General features: G+C 41.8%; 1 protein-coding gene across 1 annotated transcript in view; it reads left to right on the top strand.

Moving 5' to 3' along the window:
• The window catches only part of ATP6V1C1 (ATPase H+ transporting V1 subunit C1), a 92,360-nt gene that overhangs the window by 28,046 nt on the left and 44,000 nt on the right, over nucleotides 1–20,314 (top strand). Inside the window, exons 3-5 of the mRNA XM_073632065.1 lie at nucleotides 258–325; nucleotides 5,694–5,779; nucleotides 9,379–9,473. Of these exons, the coding sequence (XP_073488166.1) occupies nucleotides 258–325; nucleotides 5,694–5,779; nucleotides 9,379–9,473 (249 nt within the window). The remainder of the gene's footprint in view (nucleotides 1–257; nucleotides 326–5,693; nucleotides 5,780–9,378; nucleotides 9,474–20,314) is intronic.

Genomic DNA, 20,314 nt, shown 5'->3' with positions numbered 1-20,314 from the left:
AAAACATTTTGAAAACCATTTATCATTTTCCTTCCACTTCATAATTATGTGCCACTTTGTGTTGGTCTATCACATAAAATCGAAATAAAATACATTTATGTTTTTGGTTGTAACATGACAAAATGTGGAAAATTTCAAGGGGTATAAAAACGTTTTCAAGGCACTGTATATGTTCTGGTGTGGGCTTGGATGTTTGGAGTTTCTTTTTAGTGACAGGTTACATCCTGACATGAATGTTTACTTTCTTTGAACTCCAGGTTGGCACCCTTGATGTTCTAGTAGGATTATCCGATGAACTCGCTAAGCTTGACACATTTGTAGAAGGGTAAGTGTTGGTATTATTTTTCTTCAGCTGGAATGACAAGACTCCTACACACAGATTGGTAGTTTACACATGGAAAGGAAGCCATTACACTTTCAGAAAATGCTAGTTTCCTGGCTGTCATGTTGATCCGATGACTTAATTTACTCACCCAGCACAAGTATGCAGTTTGGAAATTCTGGCCTTACTCTGACCTTACCCGAGGCACAGTTTTTCCAGCTCAGAGACTTGGAAAAATTAAAGGCAGATACTACCATGTAAAGGGCATTTTCAGGAGCAAGCAGCAATGTTGGCCTACATATATCTCTCTGTACTACTCAAAGTAGCTATGTGTACTCTGTAAGTCTTTTAGAAGAAGACCAGAGGCAGTGTTTTTTTTTTTTTTTTTTACTAACACCAAATAGGGTGGAGGTTGTTGGGGTGTATGGTGTCTGGAAACTGTGCTAGGCAGATCCTGCACCCAAAGTCAGCGGTAATCTTCATTAAGGTGTCACATTTAATTAACCCAGGCAATCTCTTGCCAGGATGTACTTCACCTCTTCTCTTACTTTTATACATACAGTATATATACACATACACCTGCACACACATCCCCGCAAGCTTAAAGTAGATCTATAGGCAAAACTTTTTGTTTTCTTTTTGGATAAAGTAAGGGAGTATAACGCCTTTTTTATTTTTGCCATCTGTGTCCCATTGGGGAGATTTACCCTCACTTCCTGTCCCATAGCCAACATAGGAAGTGAGATGAAATGCCTGCAAATTAAGGCAATCTCTTGCCCACCTCCCCCCCAGGTCATCACCAGAACTTGTGTCCCCATTGGAAGATTTCCTCTCTATTACTTTTCTGGGGACAACTCAAAATTTGGGATTTTCTTTTACTTTCACTTTCAATGATGTTTAACAGGGCTAATAGAGAGGGTGAATCTCCTTAATGGTAGCACAGACAGTAAAAGAACTGACGGTCCTAATCCCTCTCCCCTCTATCAAAAACTAAAAAATATATATTTACCTTTAGTTATCCTTTAAAGCCTAGCTCAAGCTAAAACATTTTAGTTTAGTCTTATTTTTTTTAAAGACCAGATTTAACATACATGAGAATTAACATAATGAAGCAATAATAGCAGTTACACGAGGTACATGACAATTCCAAAGGGTCAAATTGGTCTCATTTTTGTGCTACAACAGGTTGCATAGTGTAACAGGGGGAGCGTAAACTGATATACAACTAACACAAATTGGTAACATGATCCTGAGATGTAGCAGGATGTATTGTTAAACGGTAAAACAACATATGAGGCATGAAAGAACTCTTGTAGAAAGTAATTGCCATAAGGATCACAAATCATTCCATAGGAATGGGAAGCGTTGCGTGGTTATACTCAAAAAACAGTTGTAATATTGGTGTAAAACATAAGAATGATAAAAACGTAGAAAGGCAGGGAGATAGCATCAAAGTGGGAGAGAAAAGAAGGAAGACACTCCATCTAGGCTAGGAGGTAGAGGTACCTGCTTCTCCCTCAGCCCATGGCACAAACTCAGAAGACGTCCATGTGAAGGGAAAACTGTTCCTCTTTACCATCTTCTTGGGCCAACAGACGTTCCAGGTCTCTAATGCGATCTACTTTAATAGCCCAATCCCCAAGGGAGGGCATGTCCATCGATTTCCAGTGTCGGGGGATCACTGTCCTAGCCGAGCTGACAGGATTTGGTTAACGTTCGGTAGGTAATTGTTAGCTACCATAAATTTAGTCCCCCACAATCAGCATTTCACATAAATATACCTTCCCTGTTGATCGGACATATGATCTAGTATTTCTATAGGGAATGTTTTGTGGAAGGCGATAGAGACCCCTGTGGCCTTCTGTGAGGGATGCGTACTTTGAATCCACCTGTTAAAGTATCTGTTGGAGCAGGAAGGGGTGGAATCAGATTGAAAGTGCATCTCTTGCAATAGAAGCACATTAACCTGATGTTTATGCATCTGATAGAGGATTTGTCCCCGTTTGGAGGCAATATTGAGACCATTTACGTTGTATGAGCAGAATTTGAGTCGGGGGCGAGAGCTTATCGTATGGGCCATGATGGAGTGCATAGAATAGACAGAAAAATGTGAACATGCGGTTCTGTGCAACTCAAGTCTCATCAGAAGGCACACTAATGTTAACCAGAAGTCGTCTCTTTGGCAGTCTTAGGCCAGAACCACTCTCGTCCTTTTCTGCTTACTTTCTCCCATTTAAAATTAATGGAAGCGAAAAATGCGTCACGATGCACTTTGCATTTGCCTATCAATGAGCCCAATAATGTCACGTTACAACGAATGTTGACATGTGGTTTGATATGATCCCAATGATTAGGGTGGCGCATCACAGCAAAGCCACAATTTTTGGCTGATTCTGTCAGAGTTGTCAGAGTGCCTACAGTTAGCCTGAGTGTCCTGGCAGTTTGTCATTATACTGACATGCCTTTGCTGAAGATTATTCAACATACAAGATGGGAATGTGCTGTTTGTGTGAGAATAGAGGGAAGAATAACTGGGGCACAGATGGGATATGGAGAGCACAAGATGCTGAAAATTGATTATTGTGATAGATGAAGCAAAAGGAATCCCTGTCGGCCTTTTTTTGACTCGAGTAGTGTGTCACTCCTTGGGTCCAGCTACCTCCGCTATTACAAGTGGGTGCTATATTCACTGTGGGGTTTTCAGTCATTTTGTGATAGGATTTGTAAAGGCGTGACCCAAATGTATCCCCAAACTTTCCTCTTCCCATCTACTGCATTTATAAGCATTAATTGTTACCCTTTACCCGGTTCCTTTAGTGAGCAAAAGCTTTTATTACTCTCTGTCACATCATCACCGGGCTTACAAAATTTTTGCAGGAGAAGAGGCTGGGAGGTTAGCAGTTCCAAATATTAGCACTTTCACCTAGCAGCACCAGTGTCGTCGGTTCGAATCCCAAACTTGGCACTACGTGTATGGAGTTTGCATGTTCTTTCTGTGCCTGCTTGGGTTTCCTTCGCTTCGGGTACTCTGGTTTCCTCCTACACACCAAAGACATGCTGGTAGGTTAATTGGTTCCTGTTTAAATTGGCCCTAGTATATATGTGTATGTATGAATGAGTTAGATTAGATTGTAAGCTCCTTGAGGGCAGAGACTGATATAAATGTACAATTTACAGTATATGTAAAGCACTGTGTAAATTGATGGAGCTATATAAGTACCTGTATTTAAAAAAAAAAAATGATTTGGGCACACCCCCAGAAGTACATCTTAACCGTTGAGGCACCAACACTGTCACATTATATAAGCTCTAATCCTAAGGGCCCTACCACATGGACTTTCCGATCAGGTCCGCCTGTCAGTTTTTTCAGGCGGACCTGATCGGACGCTCCATTCAGCCCTATGGATCGGCGGATGTCAGCGGTGACTTGTCCACTGACATCTGCCGATATCCGATCTGATCCTGTCCGTGAAATCCAGATGGATGGAAACCCTATTTTCCATCCGTCTGGAGAATCGGACAAGCGGTCTGTTTTCATCTGATCTCCATAGAGGACAGGTCCATCTCCGCACAGTGAGTGGAGACAGATCTGTCATCCGCCTCCTCAGCGGGGATCAGCGGATCAATCCCTGCTGAGCAAAGCGGAGTTCGTACACGGACAAGCCCATGTGAAAAGGCCTTAAGATCAGCTTGGGATTTATACGTGACGACTTATCCTTGTGAATGGTGGAGAGGGAGAATGAAAGGTAGGTAGATATATACAGTACATGTCAGAAAATTTGAATATCATCAAAGTTAATTTATTTTAGTAATTCAATTTAAAAAGTGAAACCTGTATATTACACACAGAGTTATATATTTCAAGCATTTCTTTCTTTTAATTTTGATGATTATGACTTACAGCTAGCGAAAACCCAAAATTCAGTATCTCCGAAAATTTTAATATTGTGAAACAGTTGAATATTGAAAACTCACGGTGTCGCACTCTAATTGGCTAATTAGCTCCAAAAACCTGTAAATTAGCTGATTAGAGCGTGACACCATGGGGGTTATTTACGAAAGGCGAATCCACTTTGCACTGAAAGTGCACTTGGAAGTGCAGTCGCTCCAAATCTAAGGGGTAGATCTGAAATGAGGGGAAGCTCTGCTGATTTTATCTTCCAATCATGTGCATCATCTACAGCGACTTTACTTCAAAGTGCACTTTCAGTGCAAAGTGGATTTTCCTTTAGTAAATAACCCCCCATGAGTCTTCAATACTCAACTTTATTCACAATATTTTAATTTTCTGAGATGCTGAATCTTGGGTCATAATCATCAAAATTAAAAGAAAGAAATGCTTGAAATATATTACTCTGTGTGTAATGATTCTATATAATATGAGATTCATGTTTTAAATTGAATTACTAAAATTAACTTTTTGATGTTATTCACATTTTTTGAGATTCACCTGTATGTAGAGGAGGTTGGGCTCAGCCTTAAACCAAACCTGGTAATTTGCCCTGCCTAGGCAATGGACAGGTTCATTTTGAAGTGCCCTTCTGTTAGGTTCTGCTGTTACCCTTGGAATCAAAGTTCTGTATGGCTGTGCTGCAAATGAGTACTGGAACAGGAGTTTCTTATCAACCACTTCAACCTACTAATTTAGAGCCAACCCACTGTTACATGCATGATTTTGTTATAACCCACCGAACCAGCTTAGCCCTTAGCTAGGGACTGTTTGCCAGGCTCCCAAGAGTCATGGAATGGCCAATGTTCATTGCTCCCTGTAAATAAACTTGACTACCAGTCACCTTCCATCCTATTAGTTATAGGGAGCAACACCCCATTCTCTTGATGTAGATCACCTGCAGAGAAACCTTTCAAAGGAAATCTGTACTAAGAGAAATATGGAGACAGCAATTGCCTTGCCGTCTTGTATAAAAATAGAAACATCAGCGCTACTTTCAAATCAAGATACCAAACATACATATAAAGCTGCTAGCAAAAAAAAAAAAAAATAGGAAATTTACAACCCTCCCAAAAAATAAAAATACAAAATTTGCAGCGCTCCAAAAGTCAATTTTAAAAGTCAAAATAATTTACTTTTGGAGCGCTTCAAATTTTGTATTTTTTCTGCCATACTGTCTTACTTGCATAATTTGAGTCACAGATCTGGAATACCTAGGCAGCCAGTGAATTTATAATCCTTAACTCCTGAAATGAAAATACTTGTTATAAGTTAGGGGCTCAGAAAGTCCTGATAGCTAGACAGCTAGCATTTTCAGAAGGCGATCAGTGGCACTGAACACAGGATCCTTGTTGGGAAATGCAGTTTCACATCCAGCTCCAGGTGCTCTAACCAATCACATCCTATGTTTTTGTCACTTAGAACGGTGAAGAAGGTGGCACAGTACATGGCTGATGTGTTAGAGGACAGCAGAGACAAGGTGCAAGAAAACCTGCTGGCCAGTGGAGGTATTGTATCGTTCTAATCTTACTCTTCCTTACAAAATATCATGTTTACACATTAGAAAAGGCCAGTTGTGACTTGAGCAGTTAAATTTTACATTGCTCTACTGACATCGGCCTTATTCATTGTTATATGAGGGAGTTAGAAATTGGATGGTAGGCGGATGTAGTTTATCCCTATTTTGCTAAATTATTTGATACTGTACTTCATAAGCATGGATAGGAACTTGGTTACATGAGCGTGTCCAGAGAATAATAATGACTAATTCTCTGGTTGCGAGAGGTGACTAATGCTCAGTCTGGCAAATCCACAAGTCTATGGCGGCCAGATTCATCCAGCCAGCAACTTCAAAAGAAAGCAGTTCTAATGATGGCCATACGATTTTTATATAAAATTGTATTGTCAGTCGATTTACTGTCCAGGTGAAAAATATGATTGGAAGGTTAAAATTATTATTTTATCCATATACTTTAACGCAATTGGATTTTCCATCCATACCGCAATGTATAATTTTTAGTTGCTTTTGAATTTTTCTCCTGCTTGTTTAAGGTCATGTCCTTGTCTTTTTGATCTTCCCTTCACATCCACACACCCTTAATATATAACACCCTTAATATATTAACGTTTCCACCATCCTTCTTTTCCTCTCCCTCCCCTTCCCTTCTTTCTTCCAAACTGTACATAATAAGTACATAATAAGTTCCTTTTAGTCTCTCTTGATATTTTTTTTCCCGCAGACCTTTTAACCATTTTTGTCGCCCATATCTGGACTCTTATCTTATCAATATTCTATAGTAAGCGAGGTCTCCAGAACTGGACACTGTATTCAAAATGAGGTCTAAAAATCTATATAGAGGAATCAGGACTTCTCTCCTCCTGCTAATAATTCCTCTATTGATAACTCAAGATCTAAGTTATATAGGGGAATGTGGACATCCTGCTGGTGACCACTCTAGTGCCAACTAAAGATCTATATAGGGGAATCGGGATCTTCTTCCTCCTGCTGGTGACCCTTCTAGTGACCACTAAAGATCTATATAGAAGAATCAGGACTCCTTCCTCCCACTGGTGATCCCTCTAGTGATAACTAAATATTTATATAGGGGAATCAGGAATTCCTTCCCTCTGCTAATGATTCTTCTAGTGATAACTCCAGATCTACTATAAATAAGGCAATGAGAACCTCCTGCTGGGGACCCCTCTAGTGATAACTCAAGATCTATACGGGGGAACCAGAACCCCCTTCCTCCTGCTGGTGATATCGCTAGTGATAACTAAAGATCTGTACAGTGGGGGAAAAAAGTATTTGATCCCCTGCTGATTTTATACATTTTCCCACTGACAAAAAAATGGCCAAGACCAAAGAGCTGTCCAAGGATGTCAGGGACAAGATTGTAGACCTAAACAAGGCTAGAATGGGCTACAAGACCATTGCCAAGCAACTTGGTGAGAGGGTGACAACAGTGGGCGCAATTATTCTCAAATGGAAGAAACACAAAATAACTGTCAATCTTCCTCAGTCTGGAGCTCCATGCAAGATCTCACCTCGTGGAGTTTTAATGATCACGAGAACAGTGAGAAATCAGCCCAGAACTACACGAGAGAATCTTGTCAATGATCTCAAGGCAGCTGGGACCATAGTCACCAAGAAGACAATTGGTAACAACACTACGCCGTGAAGGACTGAAATCCTGCAGTGCCCGCAAGGTCCCCCTGCTCAAGAAAGCACACATATATAGGCCTGTCTGAAGTCTGCTAATGAACATCTGAATGGTTCAGAGGTGAACTGGGTGAAAGTATTGTCGTCAGAGGAGACCAAAATCAAGCTCTTTGGCATCAACTCAACTCGCCGTGTTTGGAGGAGAAGGAATGCTGCCTATGACCCCAAGAACACCATCCGCACCGTCCAACATGGAGGTGCAAACGTTATGTTTTGGGGGTGTTTTATTTGCTAAGGGGACAGGACACCTTCACAGCATCGGAGGGACGATGGATGTGGCCATTTACCGTCAAAGGGTGAGAATCTCCTTCCCTCAGCCAGGGCATTGAAAATGGGTTGTGGATGGGTATTCCAGCATGACAATGACCCAAAACACACGGCCAAGGCAACAAAGGAGTGGCTCAAGAAGAAGCACATTAAGGTCCTGCAGTGGCCTAGCCAGTCTCCAGACCTTAATCTCATAGCAAATGTGTGGAGGGAGCCGAAGGTTCGAGTTACCATACGTCCGCCTCAAAACCTTATTATTATTATTATTATTATTATTGAGGATTTATATAGCGCCAACAGTTTACGTAGCGCTTTACAACTTGAGGGTAGACAGTACAAATACAATACACTTTAATACAGTAGGAATCAGAGGGCCCTGCTCCTTAGAGCTTACAATCTAAGAGGGAAGGTCAAGAGATACAACCATAACCTTAATGACTTAGAAAGGATCTGCAAAGACGAGTGAGACAAAATCCCTCCTGAGATGTGTGCAAACCTGGTGGCCAACTACAAGAAATGTCTGACCTCTGTAATTGTCAACAAGGGTTTTGCCACAAAGTACTAAGTCATGTTTTGCGAAGGGGTCAAATACTTTATTCACTCATTAAAATGCAAATCCATTTATAACTTTTTTGAAATGCGTTTTTCTGGAAATTTTTGTTTTTATTCTTTCTCTCACTGTTAAAATAAACCTACCAATAAAATTATAGACTGATCATTTTTTTTTGTCAGTGGGCAAATGTACCAAATCAGCAGGGGATCAAATACATTTTTCCCTTCCTGTAAGGGGAAACCAGAACCCCCTTCCTCCTGCTGGTGATATCTCTAGTGATAACTAAAGCTCTTTATAGGGGAACCAGAACCCTTTTCCCTCCTGCTGATGATATCTCCAGTGATACACCCCAGAATTTTGTTTTCCACACTGCTTTCTCATTTTGCTTCATCTAAAATAAGCACCTCCCAATAATTTTTACTTTAGTTCTGGCCAACACTGTGCCCCCAATATTGTACTCTATTAGAGTATTCTTTTGCCCTAAATACATTATTGGAAGTGCAGCCTCCACTGATTTGATCAATCTTCCAGCAATGCCAGATCATGTTCCATGTTTTATACACCTTCAAGAATCCATGTTTTATACACCTTCAACACCTCTGTGTTTTCAGCAAAAAGTCATACCAGGCCAACCAATCCTTCAGTCATTACCTTCCCTCAAAACCTCTGCTTTATTAATTTCTGAAAGGTTTTAATGTATATTTATTATTTGAAGCCAGCTTGTGTTTCATGATCCCTCAGAAGTTAAAAAAAGAATGGGTAATATGCATGCACGGTACAATGGTTGATTACAATGGACCCAAAGAAATGTCTGAAATGATAGGTTATGCTACCTAGTTCTGGAAGGAGCAGTCAAATAACTGTGATTTATACAGTAAAGACCTCGCTCTGCATAGGAGCTCTACTTGTAGAGGGAACAGAATTTATCAGATGTTCTTTGATCGCTGCCTTCGAAGAGTGTAAACTAGGAAGAAATGTAACCCTTGTGACCCATTTGTATGTGATTCAGCAGCACATGTCTATGCCACACTATCCCTCACTGCTGTCTCCTCTCTGTCTTTCAGTGGACCTAGTCACATACGTCACAAGGTTCCAGTGGGACATGGCAAAGTACCCAATTAAGCAGTCGCTGAAGAACATTTCGGAAATAATCGCTAAAGTAAGATTCAATGACTTAAATATAATTTTCTGTAGCCCAGGATGAGAAAACATGCTATTATAGAAAAGGAGCTTGTTGGGGAGCTGTGTGTATTTCAGTCCTATGAGGGTCACATAGGGTGACTGGTTAAATGCTGCTCTTTTCAGTTACATGATTAAGCCTATTGTATGGATCAGCACATGATGGGTGTGGGGACTTTTTATATACAGTATCTCACAAAAGTAAGTTACACCCCTCACATTTTTGTAAATATTTTATTATATCTTTTTCATGTGACAACACTGAAGAAATGACACTTTGCTACAATGTAAAGTAGTGAGTGTACAGCTTGTTTAACAGTGTAAATGTGCTGTCCCCTCAAAATAACGCCACACACAGCCATTAATGTCTAAACCACTGGCAACAAAAGTGAGTACACCCCTAAGTGAAAATGTCCAAATTGGGCCCAAAGTGTCAATATTTTGTGTGGCCACCATTATTTTCCAGCACTCCCTTAACCCTCTTGGGCATGGAGTTCACCAGAGCTTCACAGGTTGCCACTGGAGTCCTCTTCCACTCCTCCATGATGATATCACGGAGCTGGTGCATGTTAGAGACCTTGCGCTCCTCCACCTTCCGTTTGAGGATGCCTCACAGATGCTTTATAGGGTTTAGGTCTGGAGACATGCTTGGCCAGTCCATCACCTTTACCCTCGGCTTCTTTAGCAAGACAATGGTCATCTTGGAGGTGTGTTTGGGGTCGTTATCATGTTGGACTACTGCCCTGGGGCCCAGTCTCCGAAGTGAGGGGATCATGCTCTGCTTCAGTATGCCACAGTACATGTTGGCATTCATGGTTCCCTCAATGAACTGTAGCTCCCCAGTGCCGGCAGCACTCGTGCAGCCCCAGACCATGACACTCCCACCACCATGCTTGACTGTAGGCAAGACACTTGTCTTTTTTGTACTCCTCAGCTGGTTGCCACCACACACGCTTGACACTATCTGAACCAAATAAGTTTATCTTGGTCTCATCAGACCACAGGACATGGTTCCAGTAATCCATGTCCTTAGTCTGCTTGTCTTCAGCAAACTGTTTACGTGCTTTCTTGTGCATCATCTTTAGAAGAGGCTTCCTTCTGGGATGACAGCCATGCAGACCAATTTGATGCAGTGTGCGGCGTATGGTCTGAGCGCTGACGGGCTATCCCCCCACCCCCACAACCTCTGGATATGATGCTGAGCACATGCACTCAACTTCTTTGGTCGACCACGGCGAGGCCTGTTTTGAGTGGAACCTGTCCTGTTAAACTGCTGTATGGTCTTGGCCACCCTGCTGCAGCTCAGTTTCAGGGTCTTGGCAATCTTCTTATAGCCTAGGCCATCTTTATGTAGAGCAACAATTCTTTTTTTCAGATCCTCAGAGAGTTCTTTGCCATGAGGTGGCATGTTAAACTTCCAGTGACCAGTATGAGAGAGTGAGAGCGATAACATCAAATTTAACACACCTGCTCTCCATTCACACCTGAGACCTTATAACACTAACGAGTCACATGACACCGGGGAGGGAAAATGACTAATTGGGCCAAATTTAGACTTTTTGCACTTAGGGGTGTACTCATTTTTGTTGCCAGTGGTTAAGACATTAATGGTTGTGTGTTGAGTTATTTTGAGGGGATAGCAAATTTACACTGTTATACAAGCTGTACACTCACTTTACATAGCAAAGTGTAATTTCTTCAGTGTTGTCACATGAAAAGATATACTAAAATATTTACACAAATGTGAGGGGTGTACTCACTTTCGTGAGATACTGTATAAGCTGTGTGTTTAAAATGTTTATATAGAAAGGCTTATATCTAAAAAGGAATGTACAGTAAAACCTTGGTTTGAGAGTAACTTGGTTTTAGAGCGTTTTGCAAGACAAGCAAAATGTTTTAATAAATTTTGCCTTGATATACAAGCAATGTCTTGATATAAGAGTAGCGTCATGTCACAACTGAGTATAAAAAAGAAGAGAGGAGCCTCTAAGTGTAGCAATATGGTTACATTTAATGAAGGTACAACATTTAGCAACTTATTGCTACACTTAGAGGTGCCTCTCTTCTCTTTTATACCCTGTAAAAAAAATGCGTTGATATACAAGTGCTTTGGATTACAAGCATGTTTCTGGAACGAATTATGCTCGCAAACCAAGGTTTTACTGTATAGTTAAAAAATATAAATATGTAGTAAAAATGTATTTATTTGTAGGGAAGGCTCAACTGGTAGTGGCAGCAGTAAACTATGCACAAGACAGGGACACCCAGGAACAGTCCAGGCAGGTTTGTTCTTAACAAAGCAAGCAGACAGTCTCGATGCAGGATGGTTTTGTACAGCAAGTTCATAGCATAAAACATTCAGAACATCCGCTCATCTAAGCAACTAACCAAACCTATGTCAGTTCCTGACTAAAAGGATGCCCCTTATGGGTTCCACAAAACAAACAACTATCCAACCCTTGTAACGTTTAGGTGTTCTGTCAGCAGTCAGCCTTTTCACCCATCACTAGGCTCTCAGCAGAGAGTGAGAGAAACAGAACTATGAGCATCACTTTTCTTCATATACAACTGTGGCCAAAAGTTTTGAGAACAACACTTCATTTTCAGTCTGCCGCCTCAGTTATGGCAAGTTGCATATACTTCAGAATGTTATGAAGAGTTATCAGATGAATTGCAATTAATTGCAAAGTCCCTCTTTGCCATGAAAATAAATTTAATCTCATAAAAAACATTTCCACTGCATTTGTGAAGAAGGCTTCAGGGTGCCCAGTAAAGTCCAGCAAGTGCCAGGACCATCTCCTCAGTTGATTCCGCTGACAAATTCTGACAAACGCCAACCATTGATTATGCAAGAATGACCTGCCATTAGTCAGGATGTGGCCCAGAAGTTGATTGACAGCATGCCAGGGCGAATTGCAATGACCTTGACAAAGAAGACTCAACACTGCAAATATTGGGTCTTTGCATAAACTTAATGTAATTGTCAATAAAAGCCTTTGACATTGATAAAATGCTTGTAATTATACTTCAGTATACTATAGTAACATCTGACAAAAAGATCTAAAACCACTGAAGCAGCAGACTTTGTTCAAATTAATATTTATGTCATTCTCCAAACTTTTGGCCTTCAGCTGTATAAAGGCCTGTGGACATCTGAGACTAATTGAGGTTTGGCTACCGGGTAAAAGATTTTAGGATTGGAGGTTTCAAATCTCTTCAAAATCTCCAGGACCCAGTACAGAACATATGACAATTTCAGAGAAAACTAAAAAAGTTTGTTTTCTCTTTATAAGACATAAACCATTGGGCTGATCACACACTGTTTTGTCAGCGCTACAGATGGAAAGGCCCTCCAGGAGAGCAAATCTATAGGCAGGCTCAAATAAGCGCCTCTTAACACCGCTGGAATCATCCACACTGCACATTAAATCAGCCTTGCTGCCCACCTTAGTTCGGGGAAACCAATACTGAAATAAAAGCAAAGGAAGAATGCTCACAGCCCTTTTGCAATACCATAAAAACTCTTTAATAAATAAAATCAAATACCAATGAACTTACAAAGTTACAGAACACAGTGCATGATTCAGTCGCAGCACAGGAAACATGTCCATCCACAGGGGCACAGCTAAGACGTTTCAAGGGCGGCACCCTCTTCCTCAGTGCTGATCAGTACCCCTTATTCACAATCTACAGTGGGGACGGAAAGTATTCAGACCCCCTTAAATTTTTCACTCTTTGTTATATTGCAGCCATTTGCTAGAATCATTTAAGTTCATTTTTTTTCCTCTTTAATGTACACACAGCACCCCATATTGACAGAAAAACACAGAATTGTTGACATTTTTGCAGATTTATTAAAAAAGAAAAACTGTAATATCACATGGTCCTAAGTATTCTGACCATTTGCTGTGACACTCATATATTTAACTCAGATGCTGTCCATTTCTGCTGATCATCCTTGAGATGGTTCTACACCTCTATTTGAGTCCAGCTGTGTTTGATTATACTGATTGGACTTGATTAGGAAAGCCACACACCTGTGTATATATAAGACCTTACAGCTCACAGTGCATGTCAGAGCAAATGAGAATCATGAGGTCAAAGGAACTGCCTGAAGAGCTCAGAGACAGAATTGTGGCAAGGCACAGATCTTGCCAAGGTTACAAAAAAATTTCTGCTGCACTTAAGGTTCCTAAGAGCACAGTGGCCTCCATAATCCTTAAATGGAAGACATTTGGGACGACCAGAACCCTTCCTAGAGCTGGCCGCCCGGCCAAACTGAGTTATCGGGGGAGAAGAGCCTTGGTGAGAGAGGTAAAGAAGAACCCGAAGATCACTGTGGCTGAGCTCCAGAGAGTCGGGAGATGGGAGAAAGTTGTAGAAAGTCAACCATCGCTATAGACCTCTGGTTTGTGACCAACCGGGACACCCGGCGTATACACCCATTCAGGGGGGAAAAAACTACAAGGTCCCCCTATGCGGTACAACGTGGGCATGTTGCTACATCATCAAAGGGTATGGGAAATATCTCTAAAGAAGCAGAATGCGGGGAAATTTCACTCCCACACCCCACTGTGGCTCAATAGTCATATGCCGGAACTGGAGGCAGTCCCAAATTCAATAGTTTGGGCTAGACATGGAATATTGTATCTCCATCAGGTCTTGTCCACCTCCGGGCTCAAGCAGTTTCAGACCCTCAAGGAGGAGTTCTCCCTTCCACACCAATTAGCGTTTAAATACCTGCAGCTCCGCCACGCACTTAGAGCCCAGTTGCCCGACTTGGATGTAGAGATGGAGCCCCCCCCCCGTGCTGAGTATAGTTATGGGAGATGACCCCTCCAAACTTATATCACACCTATATTATACAATAAGACAACGAGGTGCAGCGGCTATTTCACACAAGGCCAAAACAATATGGGTACAGGACATAGGACTTATAGATGACACTGACTGGACTGAGATTTTAGAGGGAACCAAGACGATGTCCCTCAAGCTGTCTGATAGACTGACACAACTATATATATAGTACACATAGCCTATCTGTCACTGGTGAGATTGGCAAAGTTCCAGCACTCGCCGGACCCAACGTGTCGCCTGTGCAGAGCTGACCCAGGCACGTTTTACCATCACATATGGAGCTGCACACACATTTAGACTTACTGGATGCAGGTTGTCCGTTTCCTCCATGATAATATGGGATCCCCTGTGGTGCTGGACCCTAAGTTATGCATTTTGGGGCTATTGCCAGATGTGGAGGTGGACAAATACCACATAATTTTCATTTTTGAAACATTATTCTTAGCACACAAAGTAATAGCGCAGAGATGGATGCAGAATATGCCCCCCACACTACAGTTGTGAAAAATAGCAGTTAATGACACCCTGCCATTTAAGAAACTGATCTACACTCACAGGGGATCCGTGCAAAAATATTCAAAGATCTGGGACAGATCTCCACCAGTTGGGGCTTTATGGCAGAGTGGCCCGACGGTAGCCTCTCCTCAGTGCAAGACACATGAAAGCCCGCATGGAGTTTGCTAAAAAAAACCACCCGAAGGACTCCAAGAAGGTGAGAAATAAGATTCTCTGGTCTGATGAGACCAAGATAGAACTTTTTGGCCTTAATTCTAAGCGGTATGTGTGGAGAAAACCAGGCACTGCTCATCACCTGTCCAATACAGTCCCAACAGTGAAGCATGGTCGTGGCAGCATCATGCTGTGGGGGTGTTTTTCAGCTGCAGGGACAGGACGACTGCTTGCAATCGAGGGAAAGCTGAATGCAGCCAAGTACAGGGATATCCTGGACGTAAACCTTCTCCAGAGTGCTCAGGACCTCAGACTGGGCCGAAGGTTTACCTTCCAACAAGACAATGACCCTAAGCACACAGCTAAATTAACGAAGGAGTGGCTTCACAACAACTCGGTGACTGTTCTTGAATGGCCCAGACAGAGCCCTGACTTAAACCCAATTGAGCATCTCTGGAGAGACCAAAAAATGGCTGTCCACCAAGGTTTACCATCCAACCTGACAGAACTGGAGGGGATCTGCAAGGAGGAATGGCAGAGGATCCCCAAATCCAGGTGTAAAAAACTTGTTGCTTCTTTCCCAAAAAGACTCATGGCTGTATTAGATCAAAATGGTGCTTCTAGTAAATACTGAGCAAAGGGTCTGAATACTTAAGACCATGTGATTATTTCATTTTTTTTCTTTTTTAATAAATCTGCAAAAATGTCAACAATTCTGTGTTTTTCTGTCAATATGGGGTGCTGTGTGTACATTAATGAGGAAAAAAATGAACTTAAATGATTTCAGCAAACGGCTGCAATATAACAGAGAGTGAAAAATTTAAGGAGGTCTGAATACTTTCCGTCCCCACTGTATATGTAGTGGTGCACTAAACGCAATAAGCCTTCAAGCCCACCCCTCAAAGGAAGTAGGGGGTGCCAAAGGTCATCACAAAAGCACTCAATACACATAAACCTAAAGCCCTTCTGGGCACCAATCCTGGACCGAGTAATATAAACCATGGGGCACACTCACAATGTGCAGGGGAGAAACCTAGGTGACCTAAACAAATTGACCACTATCGTTCCAGGCGGAGCCTCACAATATATAGAAAGGATCAATTTGATGTAAACAATGTAATCAATATGGTGAGTTAATGTTTCAAAAAGATATATATATATATATATATATATATATATATATATATACACACATACATATATATAGAGAATATGAAATGTAACACAAAAATATTTGTTACTTATGGTTAGTGTTTGGCTGAAGCCATTTATTATCAACTGTGTTTACTCTTTTTAAATCATAATGGCAACAGAAACTACCCAAATCACCCTGATCAAAAGTTTTCATACCCTGGTGACTTTGGCCTGATAACATGCACACAAGTTGACACAAAGGGGTTTGAATGGCTATTAAAGGTAACCATCCTCACCTGTGATCTGTTTGCTTATAATTAGTGTGTGTGTATAAAAGGTCAATGAGTTTCTGGACTCCTGACAGACCTTTACATCTTTCATCCAGTGCTGCACTGATGTTTCTGGATTCTGAGTCATGGGTAAGCAAAAGAATTGTCAAAGGATCTGCTTGAAAAGGTAGTTGATCTGTATAAAACAGGAAAGGGATATAAAAAGTTATCCAAGGAATTGAGAATGCCAATCAGCAGTGTTCAAACTCTAATCAAGAGGTGGAAAATGATGGGTTCTGTTGAAACCAAACCACAGTCAGGTAGACCAACTAAACTTTCAACCACAACTGGCAGGAAAATTGTTCGGGATGCAAAGAAAAACCCACAAATAACTTCAGGTGAAATAAAGGACTCTCTGAAAACATGTGGTGTGGCTCTTTCAAGATGCACAATAAGGAGGCACTTGAAGAAAGATGGGCTGCATGATCGAGTCGCCAGAAGAAAGCCATTACTATGCAAATGCTACAAAGTATCCCGTTTACAATATGCCAAACAACACCAAGACAAGCCTCAAACCTTCTGGCACAAAGTCATTTGGAGTGATGAGACCAAAATTGAGTTTTTTGGCTACAACCATAAATGCTACATTTGGAGAGGAGTCTACAAGGCCTATGATGAAAGGTACACCATTCCTACTGTGAAATAGCTGATGTTTTGGGGATATGTGAGCTACAGAGGCACAGGAAATTTGGTCAAAACTGATGGCAAGATGAATGTAGTAAGTTATCAAAAAAATACTGGAGGAACATTTGCATTCATCAGCCAGGAAGCTGCGCATGGGACGTACTTGGACATTCCAAAACGACAATGAGCCAAAACGAAGGCCAAGTCGACCTGTCATTGGCTACAGCAGAATAAAGTGAAGGTTCTGGAGTGGCCATTTCAGTCTCCTGACCGCAATATCATTGAGCTGCTCTGGGGAGATCTCAAACGTGCAGTTCATGCAGGACAGTCCAAGAATTTACAGGAACTGAAGACTTTTTGCCAAGAGGAATGGGCAGCTTTACCATCTGAGAAGATAAAGAGCCTCATCCACAAATACCACAAAACACTTCAAAGCTGTTGATGTTAAAGTGGTATTATGATTTGCCATTATGATTTAAAAAGAGTAAACACAGTTGATTGATAATGGCTTTAGCCAAACACTTACCATGAGTGAAAAAAGTTTTTGTGTTATCATTCATACTCTCTGAAAAATGGCCAAGAAATCATAAATTCTGCCAGGGTATGTAAACCTATGAGCACAACTGTGTGTGTGTGTATATGTGTAAATATATTTTTATACACATACAGACATATTTTCTCATTACACATTCTCTTATGCTTTGCTTCTTTTCTTACTGCTTTCTCGCAGTGCAAATTTTTCAAGGGTGGGGAGGAATTTATCTAAGGTCAAAATTTTAAATGATTCATTAATTTCCACATTGTGTGTCAATCATTTCTAGCTTCTCTAATTTAATCTTAATGATCTTGAGGTTTGTAAACTCATTTTGTGAAGAATCTCACACTTCCTTAAATTCTGTGACACATATTCACTATGCCCTGTGAACATTGACCACTGCGGCACAGAAACTTAGTTCTCAATGGAGCACAAGTGTGTTGACGTCGCCACACTTGTAGTCCATTGATACTTCTTCCAGCCTCATACGGTCATATGGACTGAGCTGAGCGGAAGAGTCTGCAGGATTCAGAGCATTGCCCCCACGATTGACTGATCATGGTTGTAGTGCTTTGCAAGCTTCAAAACAAAAAATAATAATAATTGCACATTTTTGCTTTTTGCAACATTTTTTTATTTGACAGTGCATTTATCCTTTGCAGAGTTCCTTCTAAGAGCCTGTTCACACTGAGAAGTTTTTCAAGCGCTTTGCGTTAAAAAAAAAAAGCGCATGAAATGTTCAAGAAAAATGTATTCCCTTTAAAATCAATAAATGCTTTTACAGTTGGGTAGTGCGCTGGCAGTGCGGTGAAAAAAACCTGCATTCAGCATTTTTGGAGTATGTTTGAAGAGCTAAAAGAAAGACGGCTACAGTGCGGGCCTTAATTGCCGGGAGGGCGTCCATGCACGTCCTCCCGTGCATTAGCTGCCTGAGCGTCCCTGTAAGTCACGCACAGCGCGCTCTGTGGTAACCGAGTCTGAGACTCGGCTGATCACAGATTGGAGTAAGGGGCCGATCCCAGCTCCTTACTACATGATCAGCTGTCAGCCTATGACAGCTGACCAAGTGATGTATACAGAAGATCGGTAATCTGTAATTTGAGGGGAAAAAAAAGCTGATCACTGGCTTCTGTCAGAGGGGCGGACATTGGTCCCTCACAGAGCCGTGGCAGCCTCATCAGTGCCCACCAGTGCCACCTACCAGTACCCACAGTGCCACCTACCTTTTCCCACCAGTGCTGCCAATCAATGCCCATCAGTGCCACTGTTCAGTGCTGTCTATCAGTGTCGCCTCATCAGGGCTTATCAGTGCCCATTAGTGCTGCCTTATCAGTGCCACCTATCAGAGAACAATTACCTATTTTCAAAATTTTATAACAAACTATGAAAAAGTTTTTTTTTTTTTTCAAAATTTTTGGTCTTTTTTTGTTGTTTTTTTTAGCAAAAAATAAAAAAAACCCATCAATGATTAAATACCACCAAAAGAAAGCTTTATTTGTGTGAAAAAAAGATAAAGATTTCATTAGGGTACAATGTTGTATGACCGCGTGATTGTCATTCAAAGCGCGACAGCTCTGAAAGCTGAAAATTGGTCTGGGTAGGAAGGGGATTTAAGTGTCCAGTAGGCAAGTGGTTAGGGTAAGTAGATAAACACTGCAGTAACTGCACTGCCTGAAAAAATAAACTATACTCTTCTTTACAGAATAAATGTGCTGGTCTCTGGTTATATCTGTGCAGAGAATTTACTATATCAGTGACCTCTTTAACTGTTCAGCTGTTGACCAAGATTTAAGCCAGCCATAGATGGATCAAATCTGGGCTGGTAAAGAAGGAACCATCTATGGGCAGGCAGGTTGTACGCAAGTCGATCCATTGATCGACCTGGGTACAACCAGCCTGTCAGATTATATTACATACAACTATGTCCGGTGGCTATAGCTGCTAACAGTAATTGTGTTCTGCCAGCCGGGAAGGTTCACCCCTGCTCCCCCCTGCTGGCAGAGCACAATAGCGCTGTGGGAGGGATTCCCACATCAATGTGTGTTAATGGGGGGGAATCGATCGATGGAAAGAAAAACAAATTATTTATAGTTTGCCTAAAGCTGCCTCCCTGACCTCATTTAGGCCCCACTTTGGACAGTTCAATCTGCTGCAGGTTTATCCACACCCCTCGTCCCCATCTAGTCTTATGAGCAATCTGATTGTTCAGCAGCTTATCTAACAATTCAACTGTGAGGGCTACAAATAGCAACATATGCTAGAATCGGCCACGGTGTTGGGGTTTTTCAGGGTTTAGTCAATTGTGTCAAAGTGTACAGTGGATGCTAGCAAATTCTTAGAGCCCTTTCACACCGAGCCGCCCATAGCATCGGCGGTAAAACGGCGCATTTCGGCCGCTAGCAGGCCGCTTTTACCCCCCGCTAGCGCCCGAGAAAGGGTTAAAACCGCCCGCAGTGCGCCGCCGTTTTGCCGGCGGTATCCCAGCGCTGCCCCATTGATTTCAATGGGGAGCAGCGGTGGAGGAGCAGTAAACACACCGCTCCTTCACCGCTCCAAAGAAGCTGCTGACAGGACTTTTCCTGACGTCCTGCCAGCGCAGCACTCCGGTGTGAAAGCCCTCAGGCTTTCACACTGGAGGCAATGCTGCAGTTGTTTGAGGGCGGATTGCAGGCG

Source organism: Aquarana catesbeiana, linkage group LG05 (genome assembly GCF_042186555.1).
Source record: "Aquarana catesbeiana isolate 2022-GZ linkage group LG05, ASM4218655v1, whole genome shotgun sequence".
NCBI classification, from domain to species: Eukaryota; Metazoa; Chordata; class Amphibia; order Anura; family Ranidae; genus Aquarana; species Aquarana catesbeiana.
The sequence above is the reverse complement of the archived record's forward strand: the minus strand, read 5'-3'. Positions and strand labels throughout refer to the sequence as shown.